The 23,640-nt window shown below is 42.4% G+C and overlaps 2 protein-coding genes across 4 annotated transcripts in view; both read left to right on the top strand.

Annotated features, from left to right (window-relative positions):
- The first annotated feature begins 214 nt into the window (after positions 1-214).
- Positions 215-13,177, top strand: LOC138166195 (low affinity immunoglobulin gamma Fc region receptor II-like). Of its 2 annotated transcripts, XM_069094635.1 has the most exons (6): positions 218-519; positions 3,152-3,172; positions 5,372-5,626; positions 6,848-7,102; positions 8,256-8,371; positions 10,754-13,177. In XM_069094635.1, exons 1-5 carry the CDS (start codon positions 444-446, stop codon positions 8,351-8,353), a joined length of 705 nt encoding a protein of 234 aa, XP_068950736.1. In that variant the 5' UTR covers positions 218-443; the 3' UTR covers positions 8,354-8,371; positions 10,754-13,177. The 2 variants fall into 2 exon arrangements, with proteins under 2 accessions (XP_068950737.1, XP_068950736.1); XM_069094636.1 differs by lacking the exon at positions 3,152-3,172 and having other exon boundaries at positions 215-519.
- A 7,153-nt stretch (positions 13,178-20,330) lies between these two features.
- Positions 20,331-23,640, top strand: part of LOC138166194 (low affinity immunoglobulin gamma Fc region receptor III-like) — a 28,334-nt gene continuing 25,024 nt past the window's right edge. Inside the window, exon 1 of one of the 2 annotated variants that reach the window (XM_069094633.1) lies at positions 20,331-20,463. In XM_069094633.1, coding sequence (XP_068950734.1) covers positions 20,427-20,463 — 37 coding nt within the window. In that variant the 5' untranslated portion in view covers positions 20,331-20,426. The remainder of the gene's footprint in view (positions 20,464-23,640) is intronic. The other variant, XM_069094634.1, reaches the window with a different exon arrangement.

Genomic DNA, 23,640 nt, shown 5'->3' on the forward strand with positions numbered 1-23,640 from the left:
TGAATTTTGTGTCTTTATATATGTATATGATGCACACACACACACACACACACACACACACACAAGTACTTCAAGTGCAGCTTACATCTTGGGTTCCACTGAGGCCAGGGTGGAGTGGTTTGCTTGCTATCTACTAGATTTCTCTGAAATTAGAGTTGAATAATCAGTTGGCTTCAGCTGTGTGGGTGCTTGGCCAAGAAACCCTGCATTCTACTGGCAAAGAGGGAGGGAGCAGAAAGAAGGGGGAGTTCAGTGGGAGGAGGGTCAGTGAAAGATACTGGAGGGGAGAAGATTCTGAGGTAGAAGGCCAATGCTCACTCCCTCTTTTAGAAGAATTTTATGTCCTGTGGAGTGGACTGTGCTGGGCTTGTTGGGACGGGTGTGTGTTGCTATTTTCTGAGTCTGTGCTGCTTGGAGTCCGCTCCTGGCATCCCGTGCTTGCCATGGGGAGAACATGGGCTCCCCAGCCTGTCACCACCACCAGCTCTGGGCTGCTGTGGGTAACACTGTTGTGTCTAGGTGAGTCTGATCTTGGTGCAGCAGAAATTGGGGGGGGGGGTGCAAAGACAAAGGGCCAGTTCTAGCTCAGGCATTGTTTGGGGGCCTGACTTGTGAGGATAGCATGAGTGCAGAAGATGGAAAGAAGGGGAAGGGTAGGAGTGGGGAAGGGCTAAACATAACCAGTTCCTAAGAATCAGGACAAAGGTGAGATGTTAAAGTTGCTGGTCAGTCCCATGCCAATAATGCTGATTCTTAAAGCAAACTCTTCTTTGGGTGTCCTCTGTAGACCAGGCACCTGGTAGGTTTTCTTTCTCACTCCTATTGTGGTCTTCCCTTTGAGAACCTGACCCTCTCTATGGTATAAATGCCTGATAACAACTCATTATTAGACAAACATCTCTGGGATGTTTCTATATAATAACCACAGTGGAATCAATTTTCTTTAGTTAAGAGGTCGTTGAGGGGACTTCTCCCTCAGTGGTTCAAATCACAAAAAGTTTGCCGTTGTTTGCTCCCTCTCCTGTGTCTAAAGCTGGTTTTCTTGTTAAGGGAATGGAATTGTTAATCTGGGGACCCGGGAATATGGAAAACCTCAGTTTCAGTAATTCAGGAACAACAGATTATAAGGCTTGAAGAATTAAGAGAATTGTGTTTCCTTCAGATATACAGACACTGTCTGGAATGCAGGGTGAAGGTAAGGTAGGAGGCGTATACAGGCTGTTCCAAAAAAAGTCTTAGTGCAGTTTTGAGTTCTAAGCCCTGGCTTTGGATCAAACACTCAGAGCTGGAAGAAAACAGAGTCACTTGGCCAACTCCCCTTCTTCCCCCATTTTATAGATGAAGGGAAAAAAAGGCCAAAGAAGGTAAATGGTTTTCCCAAGATCACAAAGGTAGCAGAGTCATCATTTGACTTCAGGTCCTCCCAAAGCCACACCATGCCTCTGATTTTGGTGCAACTTCCTCTTTTTCTCCACTTTTTTGGGGGAGGCATCTCCAGATCAAATTTTAAGTTTAGATGAGATAAACTGAGTGTGGCTCTCCTTCCCCACCAAGGCCAAAATGCACTCCAGAGGCTCCAGGCCTGCCCACAGTGGTTCATGGCAGACACTCCTCTCCACTCCCCCAAGTGTCCTACTTGTGTCTGGGCAGATTCCTGGGGCTTCCATAGCTCTATCAAGTCCAGGCACCTTTTGGTTTGCCTCAGTGCTCTGGGGATTGCTTTACCCCTAGACATACTTCAGTGATAGGACTGAAGCAGAGAAACCCCCAGACCTGATAATGAGCAGTGCTTGGCTGTGAAAATGAGGGAGAGCAAAGGTTAGAATAGAACTGTAGAGCCCAAGAGGACCTGAGGTCCCATCTAGTCCAGTTGTTCTGTTTGATAGATGAGACTCTGGCCTTGGGAAGGTTCAGTGTCACCCAAGGTCCCACAGTTGGCAAATGGCAGAGCCTGTGTCCAACAACTGCTTGGTAAATGAAGGGACTTTCTTGAGACATGTCTCCTGGCTTTCAGACCAGTTCCTCTGTCCAAGACACTTAGATGTCTGCAGTTCTTCCCATGTTTAATCCATTGCTGGGGTGATGCTTTCTGATAGCATCCTGCTCTGCCTTTCTGTCTCCATTGGGGAAAGTTCTGATTTTCCTGCACCTTCTCTCTGTACAGTCTCTGAACATCCAAACATCCCTGGCCTTGTTCCCTTGCTCAGGCAAGGATCCAAATCTATATTTGCACTAATAATAAGAGCAAGCATTTCAATGGCACTTTAAGGTTTGTAAAGGCCTTTACATGGACTATCTCATTCAATCTTCACCACAAGCCTGTGATGTAGGTGCTGTTATTGTCTCTATCTTACAGATGAGGAAACTGAGGCAGACAGTGTTAAGAGACTGGCCCAGGATCACACAATTAATAAGTGTCTGAGCTCAGATCTTCCTATCTAGGCCCAGTGCTCTGTCCACTGCATCACCTGGTTAAATCATGACTATTCACCAAACCTAAGGTAATATGCAGCCCCCATGGCCTTTCCTAGTTCTTAAGCAGAGCCAGTAATATGGAAATATATTTTAAGTTATTTCACATGTATAATTGATATCACATTTCTTGCCTTCTCAATGGGTAGCTGAAAGGTGGAAAGGAGGGAGAGAATTTGGAACTCAAACTAAAAAAAAAAAAGAATGTTAAAAATAAGTAAGTAAATAAAAAACAAACAAAAAAAGAAAAAAACATAACCAGATATAGCCAGTCCCCCAGACACTCCTGCCTTTATCCTTCTTGCTGTTCATGAGCATTCTTAGATTAAATCCTTCTCTTAAGAAAAGCTTTAATTCAATGAACTCATTGACACTGAGGTGGAAAGATGTTTGTATTTGGAAAGGGAACAGAACATGAAGCCACAGGAAGGTCTCTAATGGTGGCATTTCAGATGTCACTGAGCAGGCAGAAGGTGATTTTCTGATTTGGTTGAGGGGAGGGGACTTCCAGTGCCCCCTGAATCCCTCTGACTCCAGGCAGCTCTGAGGAACACTGGGGAAAGACTGCACAATGGGCTTCTCTGGGTCCCTAGCCTGACTAGAGGGACTTCCATGCTGGAGCTGCCCAGTCCCTGGCTTCCCTGTCCTGGTCTAATTCCTGCTTTCTGGTCTCTTACAGCTCCAGCCATCAGGAGCAATGGTAAGTTCTGTATTCAGTTTGGGCCTCTTTTTTTTCTTAACCCCACCCCCCCTCTTCCTCAACCCCTTATCAGTATAATATAGGACATATCAGGATATCCAGAACAGCAGTCCTATGCTGTCTGGAGCCTCGAACCCACCTGATTAAAGGGAGAGAGACTTTAAGGCCAGTCAGGAAGCAGCTGTCACTGAGATAACTTTCTTCTCCCAGTACCTTCCACCCACTCTTTTCTACTGCTAGAAACTCTACCCTCTTCCTCAGAAGCCTGTTGTTTTCAGGTGGTTCCATCATTCCCAACTTTCCTTCTCTAGTCTGTCTCCATTTTACAGATGGGGAACTGAGGCAAATAAGGATTAAGTGACTCACTCAGGGTCACACAGCTACTAAGTGCATGAGCCTGGGTTTGAACTCAGATCTTCCTGAACCCAGTCCCTGTGCTCTATCCAGTGTGCTATCTAGGTACCCAGGAAATGTGTTTTTCAGTCACAGAGTCACAGGAAGCATATATCCTCCAAAAAGGGCTTGTCTGCTCAGGTGTGTCCCCAGGTTTCTCTGTCTTTGAGTGAATTATTGTTCAATTGCCTGACTCTTTGTGACCTCATTTGGGGTTTTCTTGGCAAAGACACTAGACTGGTTTGTCATTTCCTTCCCTAGCTCATTTCACACTGAGGAAACTGAGGCAAACAGGTTTATGGGGCTTGCCCAAAGTCACACAGCTAGTAAGAGTCTGAGGCCAGACCTGAACTCAAGTCTTCCTGACTTCATGCCTGGGGCTCTGTCCACTGCCCCACCTGGCTGCCCTTCTGGGTTTGCGCACTTCTGGTGTGTATAGCCCATTTCTTCTGTATCCCTGGGCTTGTGTGGGCTTCACCACCTGCTCCCATGGAAAGAAAGGTCAGCTCTCTACTACCCATTTGACCTGGTTATTTAATTTGTCTAGGCCTCAGTTTTCTCACCTGTAAAATGGGCCAGTTGGACTCACTAGATGATCTCCATGGTCCCTTTCAGTTCTAAATCTTATGATTTAGGATCAAATGGGAGAATGTGTATAAAACACTTAGCCCAGAACTTGGCACACAGTAAGCACTTAATAAATGCTTGCATCCCATCCCCATTCCCCACAGCATGTCTGGGTTTTGTGTGTCTGTGGTTGCTCTGAGAGTCAACATAGGTGATGGGTCCTGGCTCAGAGGGGGAGGGGTCATCTAGTCCAACTGCCTCATTTTGCAGGTGAGGAAACTGAGTCCAAGAAAGCTTAACTGAGTAGCCCAGGGGCACACAACCAGGAAGTGGCTAAACCAGAGTTTGAACCCAAGATCCCTGAATTCAAGGCCAGCATTCTTTCTCCTGCCCCAAATGATCGCTCAATGTCTGTGTATGTGCTGTGTGGGTCATGTCAAATCACATCAACAAGTATTTATTAAGTGCCTGTGATGTCTCAGGAACTAGTGATTGTTGGGGACACAAAGAAAGGCAGACACAAGCCCTTCTCTGAAGGAGCTCTCAGTCTGTGGGTGCTGCTGTCTACACTATGCTGAGTATATGTGCTGTGCAGTGTACATGTGTCTGTATCTATTACCTTAGACCTTGGAGGTATCATGTCAGCTGAGAGGGTTGGAGGAGGCAGCATTGGGGGCAGACATTGAGAGGCTCTGATGAGACTAGCAGCTAATAGGGGCTGGGGTGCCTTGGAATGGAGGCAAATGGGACCCTCCCTCTTCCTGTAGGAAGAGTATTTCCTCAGTAAATGGATCCCTCTCCTTCCCACAGAACAATAGTGACCCCAGAGCTTTTCAGGGTTTCCCCTAGATTTTGGAGACTGAGCTTACAGATCATTCACTCTTCCTTTCCCTGAGCTGGGTTCTCTTTGAGAAGCAGATGAGGGCTCTTGGGGTTTTGTGGTTGTTGTTTGTTGTTATTTTTACCAATCCAATGGGCCTAGGGGAGCTTTAGGGAGCTGTCCACCCTTCTGGGAAAGGCCCTGTGGCCTCATGACTCAATGTGGCATCAACGGGTGAGAAAACTGCCACCAGCAGCTGACCCACCTCTGACTTTTTGTCTGCTCTACAGCCCTCTAAACATGCACTGTGTTCCATTCTAGTCTCTGTGCCTGCCACTCGTGTCCTCCCCTCAGATCTGAGATTTGATGCCTCCTTGGAGGCTCCTTTTCTTCACTGTGCTCTCCTCTCTACCTATTAGGTCCCCCAAGGGCAGTACTGACCCTGGAACCCCCATGGTTCAATGTGCTCCAAGGGGACAATGTGACTTTGATTTGTGAAGGGTTCCAGACCCCTGGACAGGATTCCATGAAATGGCTTCACAATGGGTCAAGTGTCCCCATCAAGCAGACCTCCTATACCATCCCTGATGTCAACATGGAAGATGGTGGGGAATACCAGTGTCAGACAGAACACACAGCCCTCAGCAACTCTGTGAAACTACAAGTCTTTAGTGGTAAGTGAAGGCTAAGGAGCCTGGGGTAAGGTGGAGAGAGAGGGGAAGAATTGAAATCTGCCCAAAATATACCCTAGAAAGGGACATATCCTGACTGAACTAATATGTCAAAGGGGATGGATATGAGAGTTCCTGAGAAATTCACAGGTTAGTTTAATTCTCATTTTCACTATTGCCCTTCCTGATGTATGAGTTTTGCTTGTCTTATTTGAATTTTCTCTTGCTGACTCTTTTCTATTTTCACTGCTCATTTCTACCAGGAAATTTCCAGAACTCCTTCCCAAGAGACCAGGAAACTAAGGACCTACACTTAATCAATCAATAAGTATTTATTAAAGGCCCCCTAATAAGCACTGAAAACATAAGTACAGAGAATGAAAACAATCCCTGGTTACGATGAGTTTACATTATAATAGGGGAAATAACAGTACATTATATACACACATAGAGGGTACCGTCATGTAGCGTGTAGTGTCTTATTTCATTTTCATTACAGAAACAATCTCAATAGGGCTTATTTTCGGGGGAGGGCTTATTTTAGAGGAATCTTACACAGTAAGGGGAGGGCTTATTTTTGGGATAGGTCTTATTATCGGGGAAACATGGTATATGTATATGTGTATATATAGAGATGTATGCATATAGACACATGTATATATGTACATATATCCACATATATCCACATATGTGTATAACATATAGATGTACAACATACATATAAAATTCATAACTACAACTATATACAAGGTATTTTGGAAGGAAGGCCACTTGAAGTTGAGAGGACCAGGAAAGGCTTCATGCATCTTATAGGAAGAGAGGTGGCTAAAGCAGGCGTTGCAGAGTGCTAAGAGCTTGTTCAGACATACAACATGCCAGGCCACCACCAGTCATCCTAACTTTCATCTTGCCACTGGACTTCAATGACTCTGGAATAGTGACTCTGATGACTTTGTGCAACTCTACTTCTCTTAAATCCAATTCACCCATGAGTCTAGACATCATCCTATGATGTCATTGGGCCTCTTTGAAAACAAAAAGACAAAAGACAACAATAACAACACATGGGCAGATTCTAGCCCATAGTGAGCGATTGGAATCATTGTTCAGAGTCAGGGTTTGCTTTCCTTTGTCTTTGGAGATGGCAAGAAGTCTTAGATGACCCAAGGCTTCTAGGACGAACTGAAATGTCCTAAGCCAATGGTCTTTGTGTTTGTCTTTCAGATTGGCTGTTACTCCAAGTAGAAAGATTAGAATTCAAGGAAGGGGACACTATGATCCTAAGGTGTCACAGTTGGAGGAGCAAACCACTAAACAATGTCACATACTACCACAATGACAAAGCCTTAAAGTTTGCCAATCAGACTTTCAACTATATTGTCTCTCCAGTGAACCATACTCACAGTGGATCCTACTACTGTCAAGGGAACCTGGGGCATAATTCCCATGTATCTGAAACTCTGGTTATCACTGTCCAAGGTAAGGAGACTTGATCAAGGCATTTCAGGAGAAGAGATAAGACACCTAGGACTGAGGCTGTGCAGTTCTTATGGGGTGGACAAGGAAATGTAGAAAGAGATAATAGGAATAATTGATATTTAGGTAGCATTTTTAGGTTTATGAAGCATTAATTTGATCTCCACAAAAAAGCTCACTCCTCATGCATTATTATTACTATTATCATCATTTTAGAGGTAATAAATTGAGACCCAGAGAGATGTCTTCCTTATTCCAATCCCCATATACTATGCCATACCACCTCTCAGGAATTCCAGTTGAGGCAAAGAACCAAGGAGAGTCATGGCAGCCCCACTATGTGGGGATCAAGTCAGATGGGCAGGGGTTTTAGCAGTCCCAGCCAGAGGTCCAGTTTCTCTATGCCCACCTCCTTTGGAGACCACAGCTCCCAAGTGATAAGTTTTAAGAAGACAGATTTTCAATGACTCTTGAGCTGACCCCAGAATATCAATAGAACCCCTAAGTAGGGGAAGAAGGTCATCCAACCCTACAACCTATTCTCTGTCATCTCCCAAGCCATCTCCTTGAGGACAGTTCTGTATACAGGTAGAGACTGTGGAAGCCTATGCAAATGGTCTCTCCTTGGAAGAGAGGCCTGAGGAGTGTTCTTTTCTTCTGACTTTTGGGGCTTTTCTGACAGGTTATGAGTGAAGGCCTCTGTCAGTATAGAGAAGGAGCCTGGACCAAGTCAACATAAAACATAGAAGCATTTCTTAAAATGTTGGGGGTCTCATACTATGTTAAGTTCTGTGGATACTAAGAAAGAAAAAGCAATCTGTGATTTTAAGGAAGTTACAGTCTAATTGGGAGATAACATCCATGCAACTGTACAATCCAGATAAATACAGGATCAATTGGAGCTCATCTCAGAGGGAAGGTAGTAGAATTAAGGGGGACTAGGAAGCTTCTTTCTTGAAGAAGGTGGGATTGGAATTGATACTTAATGGAAGCCAGGAAAATCAGGAAGCTAAAATCAGGAGGGTGCTTGGCTACTGAAGATAAGAGAGGAGAAAAGGGGAAGCCTGAGGCAAGGCTGATTTAGCAATTGTGGAGGATAAGGAAATGGTAAAGGTAAGGAAGAAGTACTATGTATGTTGAGATCTCTCTTTCCCAGGATCAGGAGGGAAGCTGAGTCATGTGCAACTGATTATAATAATATTGTTCCTGGTGGCTTTGATTGTTGTAATTGCTGCTGTTGCCCTATATTACTAGAAGTGACAGAGAAACCAGGTATGTGATTTCCCTTTGGTTTCTTATATAATAGGTTCTCTTCTTGGCTAAGATCCTCACACTGTTCTTTCCCAGACCCTGGATTTTTTCCGTGATCTAGAGAATGCCCCGTCATACGTATACCTATTACTGTGAGATTCTTTAACACAGCAGGAGAGTTCTTTTATCCCCACTGATGCTGGAGTAGAGAGTTTGGAGATAGTGCTTTACACATCTAAAAAAATAAAATATATCACAATTTATCACTTGAAAAATCTAGCTTGATGGAGAAACAAAGATACCATAAGAGAAATAGTAAGAAACAGGGACAAAGATAGTCACTAAGAGACCCTAAGATCCAGACTGAGGGACCTCTGAGACACACCCCCTAGCTATACCACTTAGTTATCTGCATTCTTCTCTCTCTGGACAATCCTCCCAATTTACTAATGACCACATCCTTTTCCTTGGGCTGGGATTATCCCCACTGGATTCTTCAATGGTGCCCTTAGTCAGAGACAGGCTATGTGTGGGGTGGAGGAAATGGGAAAGCAGTGCTTGAAATTTCATAGGATCACAGATTTAGAGCAGGAGGCATCTTCTAGGTCACCTAACAAAGTCTCCTGACTTTACAGATGAGGCAATGGGGGCCTAGAAAGTTAAGTCTGGGGTCACACCCATAGAAAGGGGCAGAGTCAGAACTACAGTAGTCCTCCAACTTCTAATCTGGCCTCTTTACACCACACTTGGCTGCCTTTCTCTTTCTTCCCAGGCTTCCAACCAGATTCCCCTGAATAACCTGAGTGCTAGATGGAGGGGCCTCAGTGACTTGGAGCCAAACTCTCAGGGAAGGTGGGAACCTTAGTCTCTCCTGGCAGTGGTGGGAGGAGGTAGAGGCTAAGCCACTGTTGGGTCTAGAACACAGATATCTCTCCACATGAGATGAGGATTGGTGCTTCCCCACCTGATGCACCACTTCTCCTGACCTGAGATCTGGAGTACAGAAATCCCAAGGTCTTTGTACTTGTTTACTTCCCACTGTCTCAGAAAGTATCTCATTGGGTGGTGTGTGACTGCTCGAAGGGGTGTCTGTTTCTCCTTTAATCAAACCCTTTCCCCTGTCCTTGTTCCTGAGGTTCATGACTATTCCATTGTCCCACCTTCTATGTGCCCTGCCTTAGCTCTCCCAGACAGCCCTAAACTCAGGGAACAAGGAGAGAATTTCCCAGAGGAACCAAATGAGTACAGGTGGCTCTCTCACTGACTGTCCCAGAATATGGTGGGACACAGATACTGTGTGTACTGCAGGGTGCCCTGGAGGCTGGTGGGAGCTCAGCAGAGCTGCAAGGGGGGCAGAAGCTCAGCTCTCCTGGTCAGCTCTGTAGCATAGCTCGGACAACACTGGAGATGGGGAAAAGCGGAGATATTACATGGCAAAGCCTACACAACCAGGAGTTCAGGGCAGTGCTTCTCAGAAAGGGGAATAAGAGGTATCTAGGGCTAGTACAGGACTCTCAGGAGCACCGTGAGCATCAGAGAGGGGAAGGGAGATAATAATATAACCCTCACACTAACTCTGTGACTTAAGGAGTATAAACATTATTATCCTCATTTTACAGATGAAGTAACTGAAATTCAAAAGGATTACATGATTTGCCAAGATTGTAAAATCATAGGATCATAGATTTAGAGATGGGAATGATCTCAAAGATCATTTAGTCCAAACCCCTTATTTTCCAGATGAGGAAACTGAGGCCTATAGAACTTAAGTGACCTACTCAAAAGCGCAAGGTCGGCAGAGCTCTGCATTGACTCCAAATCCAACCTTCTTTCCAGTACACTATATACATATTCTAAGTGATGGAAACAGGATTCAAATCCAGATCTTCTGGGTTCAAATCCAGTGTCATTGGTAGAAGATGAAGATATTCAGCTAAGAAGGATTAGTAGTCAGGGCTCTGGAGTGGGTGTGCTGCAGACCCAGCGGCAGCTGTGGGGCCAGGAGGTAGGTCAGGCTGGCTGAGGGAAGGAGTCTCCCACCTTGCTCTTGGCTTACAGAAAGGGGCTAAGAATGGGGCAAGCTTGGATCTTTTTTTTTTAATTGTAGAAGATTGGGTTTTCCTTTTTAGCTTCTGTCTTATCTATACAAATAGCAGCAGAAACATCTCTAACACTTTATAAATGCTTGAATGTAATGTAACATTCACAACCAACACTCCGGAAGTATTCTTCCTGGAGGAGGGGTTTTGGTAAGTGTGCTGCCTCAGCTCCCTCCCCCCACAACCCAATCCTTCCTGTTTTCCCCATCCTTAGTGGACTCTATTGTGTTTCTCTCTTGCTCCCTCTATTCTGCTCTAAATATCCCACTCCTCCAATTCTTCCTCATTTCTCTGTTTTCTCTAGGTCGGAATTTTGGCATCTTACTCACTTCTAAAGCACACAGATGTCGCGATATTAGGAGACACCCAGTTTTCCAGAGCTGAGGTACAGCAAACAAGCTGTTTGAGCTTGTCATAACAACAATCCCCGGAACTCACCTTCTGGATGGTCTCACCCTCTGGCAAAATATTATAAATGTTATATTGCTTTGACCAGCAGCAAATGTTCTCTAAGCTCAAGCAAGTTGTGGTCATGAACCCTGCTATGAACCAAACTTGTTACATTGCTGTTACCTCTCATTGTCAGGACCACAGCTCACTGCACAGTCACTGGTATAAGTGCAGAGGTTTGTCCACACTACAGTGGGTCCTTCCTATTGATGGCAGGACTCTGGCTCACGTGTCCTTGCTTTCAAGTTGTTCCCTCACTTTGAAATTAAACTTCTGTTTGATTCCTGATTCTCCTGTCTCTAGCCTGCCCTGTTCAACTCTAGCCACTCTCTTGTTAGAAGCTGATTCCATCCATTTAATATAGGTAATCCTGGAGGAAGAGGTATCAGGACACTCAACTTATCAGAATCATCAATAGTCATGACCATGTCTATCGCTCCCACAGTGGCCTTAACCTGCTTGTTCCCACAAGCACCAGGCTGAGGGACCTGGTGGACCTAGGAGACCAGCTGCTTCCTGAGCCAACTTTGCCATTCCAGGAAAATGGATTTGAAAATCTCTTTTGCAGTTGCCTGCATGAATCCTAAACTGCTTTTAGAAACTTGAAGGCGATTGACTGTCAGTGTTTACACTGCCTGTCTATGCTGCCAGCATCTACGGAATCTGAATGACTTTGTACCCTGAATCACTCTTGCACAGTACTTTGGACAACACAAAATGTCTGGGTCCCTTTAGAGGAATTGCTCGGCTCCCTTCTGAAACTGCTCCCTCCCCAGGACACTTTCAAGGAAGCCAAAAATTGCATTGATCCCCAGGAATCTGAGATGAAAATGGAATTGAAGCCCTGGGAGTCTAGTTCCCCTACTGGGGAGATAGACAGCCTTTGAGTAATGAACCCAGAGAAAACCCTGAGAGTAGATATTGGCAAAGGAAAAGGGGCAGCTGGGTGGTGGCAAAGGGTGGCAGAGTTCAAATCCAGCCTCAGACACTAACTAGCTGTTTGACCCTGAGTAAGTTACTTAACCCCATTTGCCTTAGTTTCCTCATCTATAAAATGAGCTAGGGAAGGAAATGGCAAATCACTCCAGTATCTCGGCCAAGAAAACCCCGGGGGCCTAGGTGGTGCAGTGAATAGAGTACTGGCCTGGAGTCAGGAGGACCTAAGTTCAAATCCAGCCTCAGACACTTAACGCAAAAACTAGCCATGTGACCTTGGGCAAGTCACTTAACCCCAATTGCCCCTCCAAAAAAAAAAAAACAAGAAAATGGGGTCATGAAGAGTCAAACATGAATGAAAATGACTGACCAGCAACCACAGCACTAGCCCCTGTGGCTTCAGCCTAGTGTTGCCTGCCCAGTCATTCAGCTGGACTCTCTTGTAGCTACTGTCTTTTATGTTACCTGGTATGGAGGACACAAATAAGCAAATTTCTCCTTCCTCTCCCTTACTAGTACTCCCAGGGGCCTTCCTAGTTTCATAGTCAGACTGGCTCTGTAGTTTCAGTTGCATATCTGATTTATTTCTGATACTTTATTAAATGCTTTTTCTGTATCTATTATTATTATATGATTCTTGCTAATTTTATTATTCATACAATCAATTTAATAATTTTCCTTATTTTAAACCATAACTGCATCCTTGGTATGAATCCCACTTGGTCATAATGTATAATCTTTGTAATGTATTGTAATATTTTAGCTAATATTTTATTTAGGATTTTTACATCCATATTCATTAATGAAATTGATCTATAATTTTCTTTCTCTTGTTTTTACTTTGACTGGCTTAGGTATCAGTATCATATTTGTTTCATAAAAGGAGTTTGGTAGGACACCTTCTTTGGCTATTATTCCAAATAATTTATTTAATATTGGAATTAGTTGGTCTTTAAATGTTTGATAAAATTCACTTGTAAATCCATCTGGTCCTGGTGCTTTTTTCTTAGGAAGCTCATTTATGGACTATTCAATTTCTTTTTCTAAAATAGGCATATTTAGATATTCTATTTCCTCTTCTGCTAATCTTGGCAGTTTGCATTTTTGTAAATATTCTTCCATTTTGGTTTAGTTGTTATATTTATTGGCATATAATTGGGCAAAATAATTCCTTATAATTGTTTTAATTTTATTTTTAATGGTATATTCATCTTTTTCATTTTTGATACTAGTGATTTGGTTTTCTCTTTTTAAAATCATATTGGCCAATGGTTTATCTATTTTATTAATTTTCCATAATACCAGCTCCTATTTTTATTTATTAATTAAATGGTTTTCTTACACTTAGTTGTATTAATTTTACCTTTAATTTTTAGGACTTCCTTTATTAGTGGCACAGAGGGGGTGGTTTTCATCGTTGTACTGAGGTTACTCTTTAGGTTACAGAGAAAGGAAGGTTTACTAGTGTTCTGAATTGAAGAGAGCAGTCTGGAGAATACAGAGATGGAAATACCAAGTAACATGGGAAAGACAGAGAAGGAAGAGGGAATTCGAAACCTAGCTAACACAGGGGCAGCTAGGTGGCACAGTGAATGGAGCACTGACTCTGGAGTCAGGAGGATGTGAGTTCAAATTTGGCCTCAGACACTTACTAGCTGTGTGATCCCGGGCAAGTCACTTAACCCTGACAGCCTTCAAAAAAGCAGCTAATGTGAAGGCCTCCATTAATAAGATAAAACTGAATAGAGTTAAAAAGGAAAGTCCTTCACTTAGGTTTTAAAATCCAACTTCACATGTAGAGGACGAGAGAATTATGCCCAGATGTGTGGTTTTTAGTGAATAGCAAGTCTGGTACGATTAAATCCTGTGATATGGGGTCCTGGCTCTACACTTGAAAGGGAACTTACAGGGCCTCTAGTCCAAGTCCCTCATTTTCCAGATGAGAAAATATTAGGTTGTGATCCCAGGAACAGGGTCCTATAATCTCCCCCCCTTAATAGTAATTTATTTTTTCCTATTACATGTAAAGATAGTTTTAAACTTTAACTTTTAAGCTTTTATTATTTTTCCCCAATTCCATTTAAAAGCTATTTTTAATATTCATTTTTAAAATTCGGAGTTACAAATTCTCTCCCTCTCTCCCTCATTGAGAAAGTAAGCAATTAGATATAGGTTATACATGTGTAGTCATGTAAAACATATCCATAATAGTTATGTTGTGAAATAAAATGTAGACAAAAAAAACTCAAAAAAAAGACAGAAAGAAAAAAGTATGCTTCAGTCTGTATTCAGACATCATCATTTCTTTCTCTGGGGATAGGTAGCATTTTGTATCAGGAGTCCTTCAGAGTTTTCTTGGATCATGGTGTTGCTGAGAATAGCTTAGTCATTCAAACTGATCATGTTGATGTAATGCAATCTTGGGTTGCATTTTTTTTTAGGTTGCATTTAAAAAGGAAAAATGCCCATAATGAGAAAGGTAATCATTCTACTGTAGCAATCCTTGGGTAGGCTACATTTGAAGCATTAAGTTCTGCTCTGCATACCACACTGAAAAGTTGAGCAACAAGACAGAGGATTAGACAATTTCCCTGATCCCCATGACCTCTCAAACCCCTCCAAAATATGAATTATGCACCAAAGATAAAGCAATATCCGCTGTTTGCATGGTCTAGGACAACCAAAATGCAAAAGAAGGCAGAAAAAATGGACTGAAACCTACCCTGAGCTCACTTAGGAGCTCTCCTCCAGTACCAACAGCAGGGATACTCTAGTTAACCCAAAGACCTACACATGGGCTTGCAACAAAACCCAACCTCACACTCCAGCTCCACCCCTCCCTCTTTCTAGTGCCATGGAGACCCCATCTCCAGGCTGCAGAGGTTTGCTTGGATTATAACAGACAGTCAGTGGGACAGCAGCCCCTCAGGAGCAGAACCCTGCTTGGGTCCTTGACAGAGTCAGGAAAAAATAAGGGGAACAGGGGGAAAAGACCGAAATTAACAAAGATCTCTGGAAGAGGAAAACTCAAGGATCTTAAATAAAGGCAGATAAATCAACAGAGAAAAAAATAACAACAGAAGGAACTATGACCTTCACGTCTAGTAAATGAGTTCAGGCATCTATGAAGAAATACATCAAAAGAAAGGAAAATGACTCAACACTTGTTAAGACAGAGGAACCTGTGGACTACAATGGGAAGATGGAACCACAACATGCTGTTCCTGAGTGGTTCAAAAGAGAAATGAGAATTACGAGAGCAGAATTCATGGCCTACGCAGCAAAAATAATGAGCAGAACAGAAAATTCTGAATCTACAATGTGGAGCCTCACCAAAGAAACAAAAGAGAGACCAATAGAATGGGAAGGCAAATATGCAGAAGTGAAGGACAATGCAGAAGAAGAGAAGGAAAAAACAAATCTGTTCACTAGGCAAGGAAAACATAGCCATCTCAAAGACAGAATGCATAGAGACAACGTAAGGGTCATAGGTCTCCCAGAAGAGCACAAGGGGTCAAAAAACCTTAATAACTATAATGCAGGAAATAATAGATGAGAATTGCCCAGAATTTCTGAATATAGAAAATTAAAAATGCATTCAAAGAATTTACAGATTTCCTCCAGAAGACAATCAAGGCTGCATACTCGAAAACACATGGTGGTTAAGTGGAATAAACTCTACTGAGAAACAAGTTTTTTTCTTTTTTTTTCCTGTATCACAGAGATTTTATAGAAATGAGAAATGCCTGCTTTCAACAAATGCTGCTTATAATCTTTTTTTGTTTTGTTTTTCCCAAATGCTTTATTAACTTCTGGGTTACATCATTCATTTCCATCAGATTTTGAGTTACAAATTTTCTCCCTGTTTTTCCCTTACCCACCACCCCAAAATAGCAGTCCCACAGGATATCCCCTCCTCCAATCTGCTCTCTCCCATATTTTCTCCCATACCCTCTTCAACTTTTCCAATACGGCATAGTGGATGAGAAACAAGTTTTGCAAGTGATCCAGAGAAAGACTGTCAAATACAAAGGGAAGGAAATTCAAGACAATTCTGGACCCAACCAGAAAATATAGGAAGGAATGGAATAAGGTATTTTGAAGAGCAGTGGATCTCAAGGCTCAACTAGGGGTCACCACCTCCACAAATCTGAGCTTACCTATAAATGAAAATGAAGAAAGAAATCTGGCTTTTTTAAAAAAGAAGCATTTGAAAAGTCTTAGAAAGAAAAGAAGAATGAAAAGATTATTCACTTCTTGAATATTCCAAACAACAGAAATGCAGGAGGAATGAACAAATGCAACAGCCAAGAAAAGCAATGGAAACAGAATAATAGCAGATATGTCAGTAACAGGCTCCTTTCTAAATATAAGCAATGAGACAAAGATGATGGAGGGAATAGTAAAGAGGCGGGCCCGGGGCATTATGGACAGAACCTGATGATAACCCCGTCTTCCGATGAATCAGTGTTTTTTGTGGGACCACATAACAACATGGGAGGGTTCATGAAAGTGGGGAGGGAAGGGAAGCAGGAGAATAGAGAGAAATGTTTGATTTTCCAGGTCAAACCAAGGTCTAAAAATGAGGTGAAGTTAACCCCTGTGGTCTCAGTAAGAGAAGAGGCAGGAGAGGAGTGGGGGAGGTGGAAAGGGGAAGGATTAATAGAGGGAAAGAAAGGAGGCTTCACTTTGGTGATGGGAGGGGATCCCACTGATGAATGTTCCTGTGGGTAAAGAGAGATGGTCTGTGAAGAGAGATGGGGACTGTGCACTGGGTGTGATATGGGGGATTTGGTGCCTGAAAAGTCCATTCCTCCTACCTCAAAGAAGCGGAGGGATTGGAAATCCTAGAGGCAATTGGTACCTGTGAGAGAAGGAGGAAAATTTTAGTCAAGTTGGGGGGAAATGATAACCAGGAAAGGGCAATCATGAGCTGCAATCATAGAGGTGGTGGGCAAGGGGTACCAGTGAAATGGACACCAAGACTGAACAGAGACCGAGACTAGATAAAGCCAATTCAGGGAGCGTTTATTAGCCAGCCGGCGGCAGACTCAGGAGCAAGTCACTGAGAGCTGCCCTGAGCCATGGTCAAGGCAGGGTATACAAAGCAAAAACCACAAGCTTATCTAAGTGTACAGGGTACAGAAAAGGTACAGCAGGGGTTAGATATGAAGAGTGTCACACTTATCTGGTGCAACAGCAAGGTTTGTCAAGATGGTCCTTGGGCCCCCTTAATTCTGCCCCACCTACTTGTGGTGGGCCATTTCTTGGAAAAGTAAGTATAAAGTGTTTGTACTAAGAGACAACCCATGGGGCCCCTTTTACCTTAGCATTAGTTTCTATCCTAATTTTTCTGAACAGGTTACTTCACAATCATGGGGCATTGTCTTCTCTGACACCTGCAACTGACATTGTTCTGAGAGGGAGGCACCATGAGAAAAAGGGATCAGTGAGGAAAGCTCTACAAGGAAGTGGGAGAAATGGCCTAGAGGAGAGTTTTGGAAGTTTTGATTACTTCAGAAGTACAGAGCATAGAGAGAATCTAGATAATTAGAGATATCATGATTGGGAGAACGGCTGTCTAGATTAGACAGAAAAAGAGGATGGCTAATGAAGAGGGTGAGGGAAATCTTCTTTGGGAAAGGGGCACAAAAATGAAATTAAGAAACTAATGAATAGGACCAGTTGAAAGGGAGGAGAGGAACAGGGAATTTACTTGACTAACATAGGGAAAAAGGGAGTGAAGAATTCTATGACCAGATAAAGTCAGGCTAGAAAAAGGAACCAATAAGCAAAACTCCAAAGGGAAAGGAGTAACAAATGAGAGAAACGGACCAAGTGTGAAGAGAAGACAGCCAGTAGGAATAGGGTCACTTTATTAAAGATTAAGGTAAAGTAACTGAAGGAAAACTAGGTGATACAGTGGTTAGAGTGTCAGACCTGGAGTCAGGAGGACTCATTTCCCTGAATTCAAATCTGGCCTCAGACAATAGCTCTGTGACTCTGGGCAAGTCACTTAACTTTTTTTGTAAAACTCATTTTGAAAAATGAGTTGGAGAAGGAAATTTCAAACCACTTCAATATTTTTGTCAAGAAAACTCCCCAAATGGGAAGGCTGTATCACGAAGAGTCAGACATGACTGAAATAACTGAACAACAACAAAAGAAACCAAAGTACAAAATCATAACTTAAAAAAAAATCAGATGTAGGGACATATAAACCTAATTCGCATAATTTTAAATGTGAATGATTAAGCAATTCAATACAGTGAAAAACAGTGAGAAATTTCATAAGAAAACAAAATCCTGCAATCTGTTGCTTACAAGAAATACATTTAAAAACCAAAAACATAGACATACACACATCTACACACACACAAAAACTGAGGTGATGGAAAAAATTTACTATATATCAAGTGAATCCAAAAAAAGCAAGAGTTGCAATCATGCTATTTGACAAAACAAAAAATAACATTAAAAAGAAGAATAGGGGCGGCCAGGTGGCTCACCCAGTAAGAGCACGGGCTCCAGTGTTGGGATGACCTGGGGATCAAATCCGGGCTCAGATACTTAGCACCACACCCAAAAATAACTGGCCATGTAACCTTGAGCAAGTTACTTAACCCCAATTGCTTTAAAAAAAAAAGAAGAATAAATAGAGAAAGTACATATTGCTGAAAGGAACCATAGACAACAACTGACTCTTTTAGTACCTTAACATAGTTGGGAGAATGGGAAATGGCAGTAGTTGGCACCTCTGGAAAGATTAGAGCCCTGATGTCATGACAGTTTTCCTGGTTCAACCAATTTTGGGGCGAACTTCAGTGATCATATCATCTGACCTGCTCCTGAATAAAAATGCCTTCTACAACATCTCTGATAATTACTAATTCACCTTGTTAAATGATCATCAGGACTATTTTCCTTACATCAAGTCTGATTCTTATTTTATGAAGTTCCTCCCCATCCAATGCTCCTCATTTTGACCTCTGATGCCTGACAAAATACATTTAGTCATTCTTTTACATGACAGCTTTTCAAATATGTGAAGACAGCTCTCATAGCACCTCCCTTTTCTACCATTCCTGTATTTCCAGTATTTATTGAAAAAGCTTCTAGTGCATGTTCATTGTATATGATACTTGATTTTGGCTTTAGGTAGATTCTTTTTATGATATTACATAAGGTCTCTCTATGTTTATATTTTATAGGGTTTTTAGTAGAAAAGTGTGTTTTGTCAAAGGTTTTTTTGACTCTATTAAAAATAGTCATATAACCTTTGCATGTTTTGGTTTTTAATGTGATCAATTATGTTGATTGTTTTCTTTTTTTGCTTCTTTTTTTGCTTTTTGGAGGGCAATTGGGGTTAAGTGACTTGCCCAAAGTCACACGGCTAGTAAGTGTGTCAAGTGTCTGAGGCCACATTTGAACTCAGGTCCTCCTGACTCCAGAACCAGTGCTCTATTCACTGAGCCACCTAGCCTCCCTGAGTGACTATCTTTTTTTACATCAATGACAAGCCCACATTCAAATATATTCTCCCCAATATCAATCACAAATTACAGTTATTATCTCCCTTTTATCATCCATATCACTTCAGTTTTATTTAGACAATTAATATCAGTTAGCCTCACAAAGGCATAGCTACTGGGATGATCAAGCAAGAACAGAAGTATGAGCATTTGCCTCTAACAACTAGGGGTACATTCTCCCCTATACCACCTTGGTCTCTGGGTAGAGTGGACTCAAACTTAAAGCAATTTCTACATGACATTCACCCCTCCAAGTTTGCTTCCAAATTCAGCCTAACATGGACAAATCATGTCATTCTCTATCGGCTGCCTTGGATTCACTTCTCAACTGGTTCAAATAGACCATTCAGCACCTCACTTCTCACAGGACTCAGCTGTCTGCAAAATCTGGTATGAAAATGAGCTCCTGGAAGTCTAGTGGCTCAGTCAACAGAGACAGGAATTAATCATCCACCATTTGCTCTGTCAAAATTCACTGGGACATGAGGGTCTAAGGCCTCTGTCTCCACCCAGAGACTTATAGAACTCCCTTTCAAAGTATTCTAGGGAACTAGAGTAATCTGGTTAGTATTTGGGAGGCGTTCTCAGTGCTAGATCAACAGTCAATGAAAAGCATCCTCTTCTTCATGTGACAAGCAGACAAAAACAATACTTATGCAAGATCTAAAGTCTACATGAGGCCTTAGTCATGCTCTCCTCATGCTCATAAGGACTGGGTCTCACTGGCCAATCCCACATTCCCTCCTGGATGTTCCCCAAAGCACCCCCTCAGGCTGGGGGCCAGACTCTGCTCACTCCGAGGTGCATGATAGCAGCTCTCCTATTGAAGTTTTACTTCTCAGAGGTCAGGTGTAGAGGCCTCAGTCTACTGGGCTTTGTTTTATAAAAACCAAGGTTGGTTCTGGGAAAAGCAACCTGATGGTAGAAGGAGTGGGGGAGGGAGAAATGTTGGCTTCCTTCCTCTTTTCTAATTCATTCTAAAAGCCTGAGTTAGCTTACATCCAGTCCCAGGGCACCAGTGGACAATTCAGTTGGTCTGGTCTATTTCATCCCAGCAGAATGCAGTTGTTGCTGCTGCCATTTTTGCTGCTTCTGGGTGAGTTATGGTTCCCCCGAGTAGGAGAGGTGCAGGGTATCCTTGGTCTCTGGGACTAGCGGAGACCTTTCTCAAGTCCAGATAAAAACACTGGTCACTTTGGGGGCAGTTGGGAGGATGGGAAGTAGGACATCATTTTGGCTGGACATAGCTGGGGAAGGGAGGGTAGACTGTATGTCCTTGAGTCATAATGGCTCCCATTTAAATGAGACTTTAAGGTTTGACAAGTATTATACATACATTACCTTATATAATGTTCACAATAACCCTGTAAGTTTGGTGCTTTTATTATATCTTTTTTAAAAATGAAGAAAATTAACTTCAGAGAGGTTAAATGAAATGCCTAGGGTCACACAGCTTGTCTTGGCAGGATTTGAATCTATGCCTTCCTAAATCCAAGTCCAGGGCTCTATCTACTATGTTTCAACCTCAGTTTTCTTATCTGGAAAATAAGGCAATTGGAGTAAAAAATAATTAATATCCATTAGAGTTCTAAAATGATATGATTTCTCCCTATGAATTTTTCACCTTCTGGATTGAAATTCAGAGAGTTGTTTTTGTTTTTTTTTCCTGTGTTTCCAGGATCACAGCGGGCAAACGTCATTAAGGCAGATAGGTGGTGCAGGGTTTACCAGCAGGATAGTTCATCCATCTCTAGGAAACCTGCATTTAATTCCATCAAAACTAAAGTACAAGCAAAGCTTTGAGAGATGAAGATTTCTTGACTCAGTGTAATGGAAATATAAATTTGTATGATCTTCCCTGCCCCTAGGCTAAAGTGCACCTGGAGCCTGGGGTGGGAGGCTTGTTTTTCAGTAGATACTTCTTGATTGGCCATTGAGTCAATAAGGTTGTTACATTCTCTGAGCCAGGAGAAGGCTATATAAGCCCTGATGTGTAGCTCTGTTTTGGGGCTCACTTTGAGAAGTGTTCTGTGATTTCATCTGGATTCTGGGAAGCCGTTGTTAAGAGCCCCACCTCGGCTTTGAAAAACCTAGATGTTGAAACCCAGATGTTGATTTGGTATGGATGTAATGGTTGGACAGTTTGGAAATCTGTCTACTTGATCTGTTTCTCTGTCTTGATAATTCTGTCTGTATACTTTGAAGTTCAGGGTGCTAACCTTTTTCCCCTGAACTAGGTAAATGATACATATTTGACTGATTAAAGTAAGCTTGTTAACCCATTTTGAGTTGCTTTCCTTTAACAAAGCAGATCTAAGAACCTATGGTGGCAGCCACCCTGGGGACGCTGGGGTGCTTGCTGCTACACTCAGTAAGAAGGGAGATGAAATTGAGTTTTATGCTGATAGTAACAATCCAAAGTGATTTTATACTGCCCTGAAGGCTATTTGTGGGCCAAAGACCTATGGTGTATCTCAACTACCCAGTGCTGATGGAGCCACATTGATTAGTGATAAGGGCATGATCCTAGAGAAATGGGCTGAACACTTCCTTAGTGTTCTCAACAGACGATCATCAGTCAATGCTAAAGCCATTGACCATTTACCTCAGGTTGAAGTCAATGCCCTGCCTCCAGCTGAAGTTCCAAATGAAGAAGAAGTTTTGAATACTATGAGACTTCTTTCATGTGGCAAAGCTCCTGGTGCTGATTCATTCTAGTTGACCTGAGCTCAGAAAATTGTGCAAATTACATTTAAGTTTTTAAAAAAGGAACCAATTTTTTTAAATGAGATGAAAAACAGATTAGAAGGATTCAGAAGGAAACAAGTCAAAATTATTTGGTCAAAAGAAATTTCTTTTACAATTTGTGAATAGTTTGGAATTTGAGGCCTTCTCTCAGTTATTTATTTAAAATTTCTTTTCCTTTAAAATATATTTATCATTTACTTTTTATTTGAATGTTTGTGATGGTTGATGGCTTTTTATGTTCTGGACATATGATTTCGTGGCTGTGGGAGAGCCCCTGCAGTTTGAAGCTTGTCTGCCATCTATAATCTGAGAACACCCAGATGCTGGGGCAATGAAAGATTAAGTGATTTGTCAACCATCAGTTGGTATGTATCACAGGAGAGAACTGAATATGAGTCTTCCTTCCTACTTTTTCCCCCTAGTGACAAGTAAAACAAGCCTAATTCCTCTTCTAAATATGTCTCTTTCTCCATTCTTCTGGAAGTCACAGTGCTGCTGGCCTGTCAGGAGAAAGCAAATTGTGTCCCTTGGACTAGTGCAATAGGTTTTTTCTTAAAGTGTAGATTCTGAGTCAAAAAAGAAATCCACACTTGCCATACAGTTGACCAAAACAGTTTACTGGCAAAGTTACTTGATGGGAATGTATGCACATCACCCAAGCTTCGGTCTCCAGGTTTTTTTTTGTTTTTTGTTTTTTGCTTTTTTGGAGGGCAATTGGGTTTAAGTAACTAGTCCAAGGTCACACGGCTAGGTATTTTGTTTGTGTGTGTTAAGTGTCTGAGGCTGGATCCGAACTCAGGTCCTCCTGACTCCAGGGCCAGCACTCTACTCATTGCACCACCTAGCTGCCCCATGGCCCCAGGTTCTTGAATACACTGGGGTCCCTGGGAGCACAGCAACTGCTGTGGTTGGGGTGATGGGGCCAATAGCTTTAACAGGGCTAATAGTCTTTAGTTGGTACTTAAGCTCAGTGGCCACTTTGGGGGATTTTTCTCTGCCTTTGATTGGTAGCTCAGAAACCCATGTCTGGTGAGCTACCTCTCAGTTTACCAGTTTTTTATAGGTTCTAAAAACATGAGTTAGAGTTGGGGTGGCTAGGTGGCACAGGGAATAGAGCACTGGCCCTGGAGTCAGGAAGACCTGAGTTCAAACTTGACCTCAGACACTTAACTAGCCATGTGACTTTGGGCAAGTCACTTAACCCCAATTGCCCCTCCAAAAAGCAAAAAAAAAAAAAATGAGTTAGAAAAAGTGATCTATCTGAGCTAATCAGCCTTTCTCTTTTACAGCCCTAATCCTAGGCAAGTGTTCAGGAGAGTTTTAATAAAGGACCAAGCATTACAGAATTCTCCAATGGGGTCTCTCAGATAAGGCCAAGCTCTTCAAGAATATTATTCACAAGGTAATCAGGGCATAAAGCACACACACACACACACACACACACACACACACACACACACACACAGGTTAGGGGAGACATTCTAATCCAGCACCACATGCCTTGAGGTAGAGGTCTTATCTGGAG

This window comes from Petaurus breviceps, unplaced genomic scaffold (assembly GCF_028583685.1).
Source record: "Petaurus breviceps papuanus isolate PSGF00001 unplaced genomic scaffold, PetGlider_PUasm1.0 220, whole genome shotgun sequence".
NCBI lineage: Eukaryota > Metazoa > Chordata > Mammalia > Diprotodontia > Petauridae > Petaurus > Petaurus breviceps.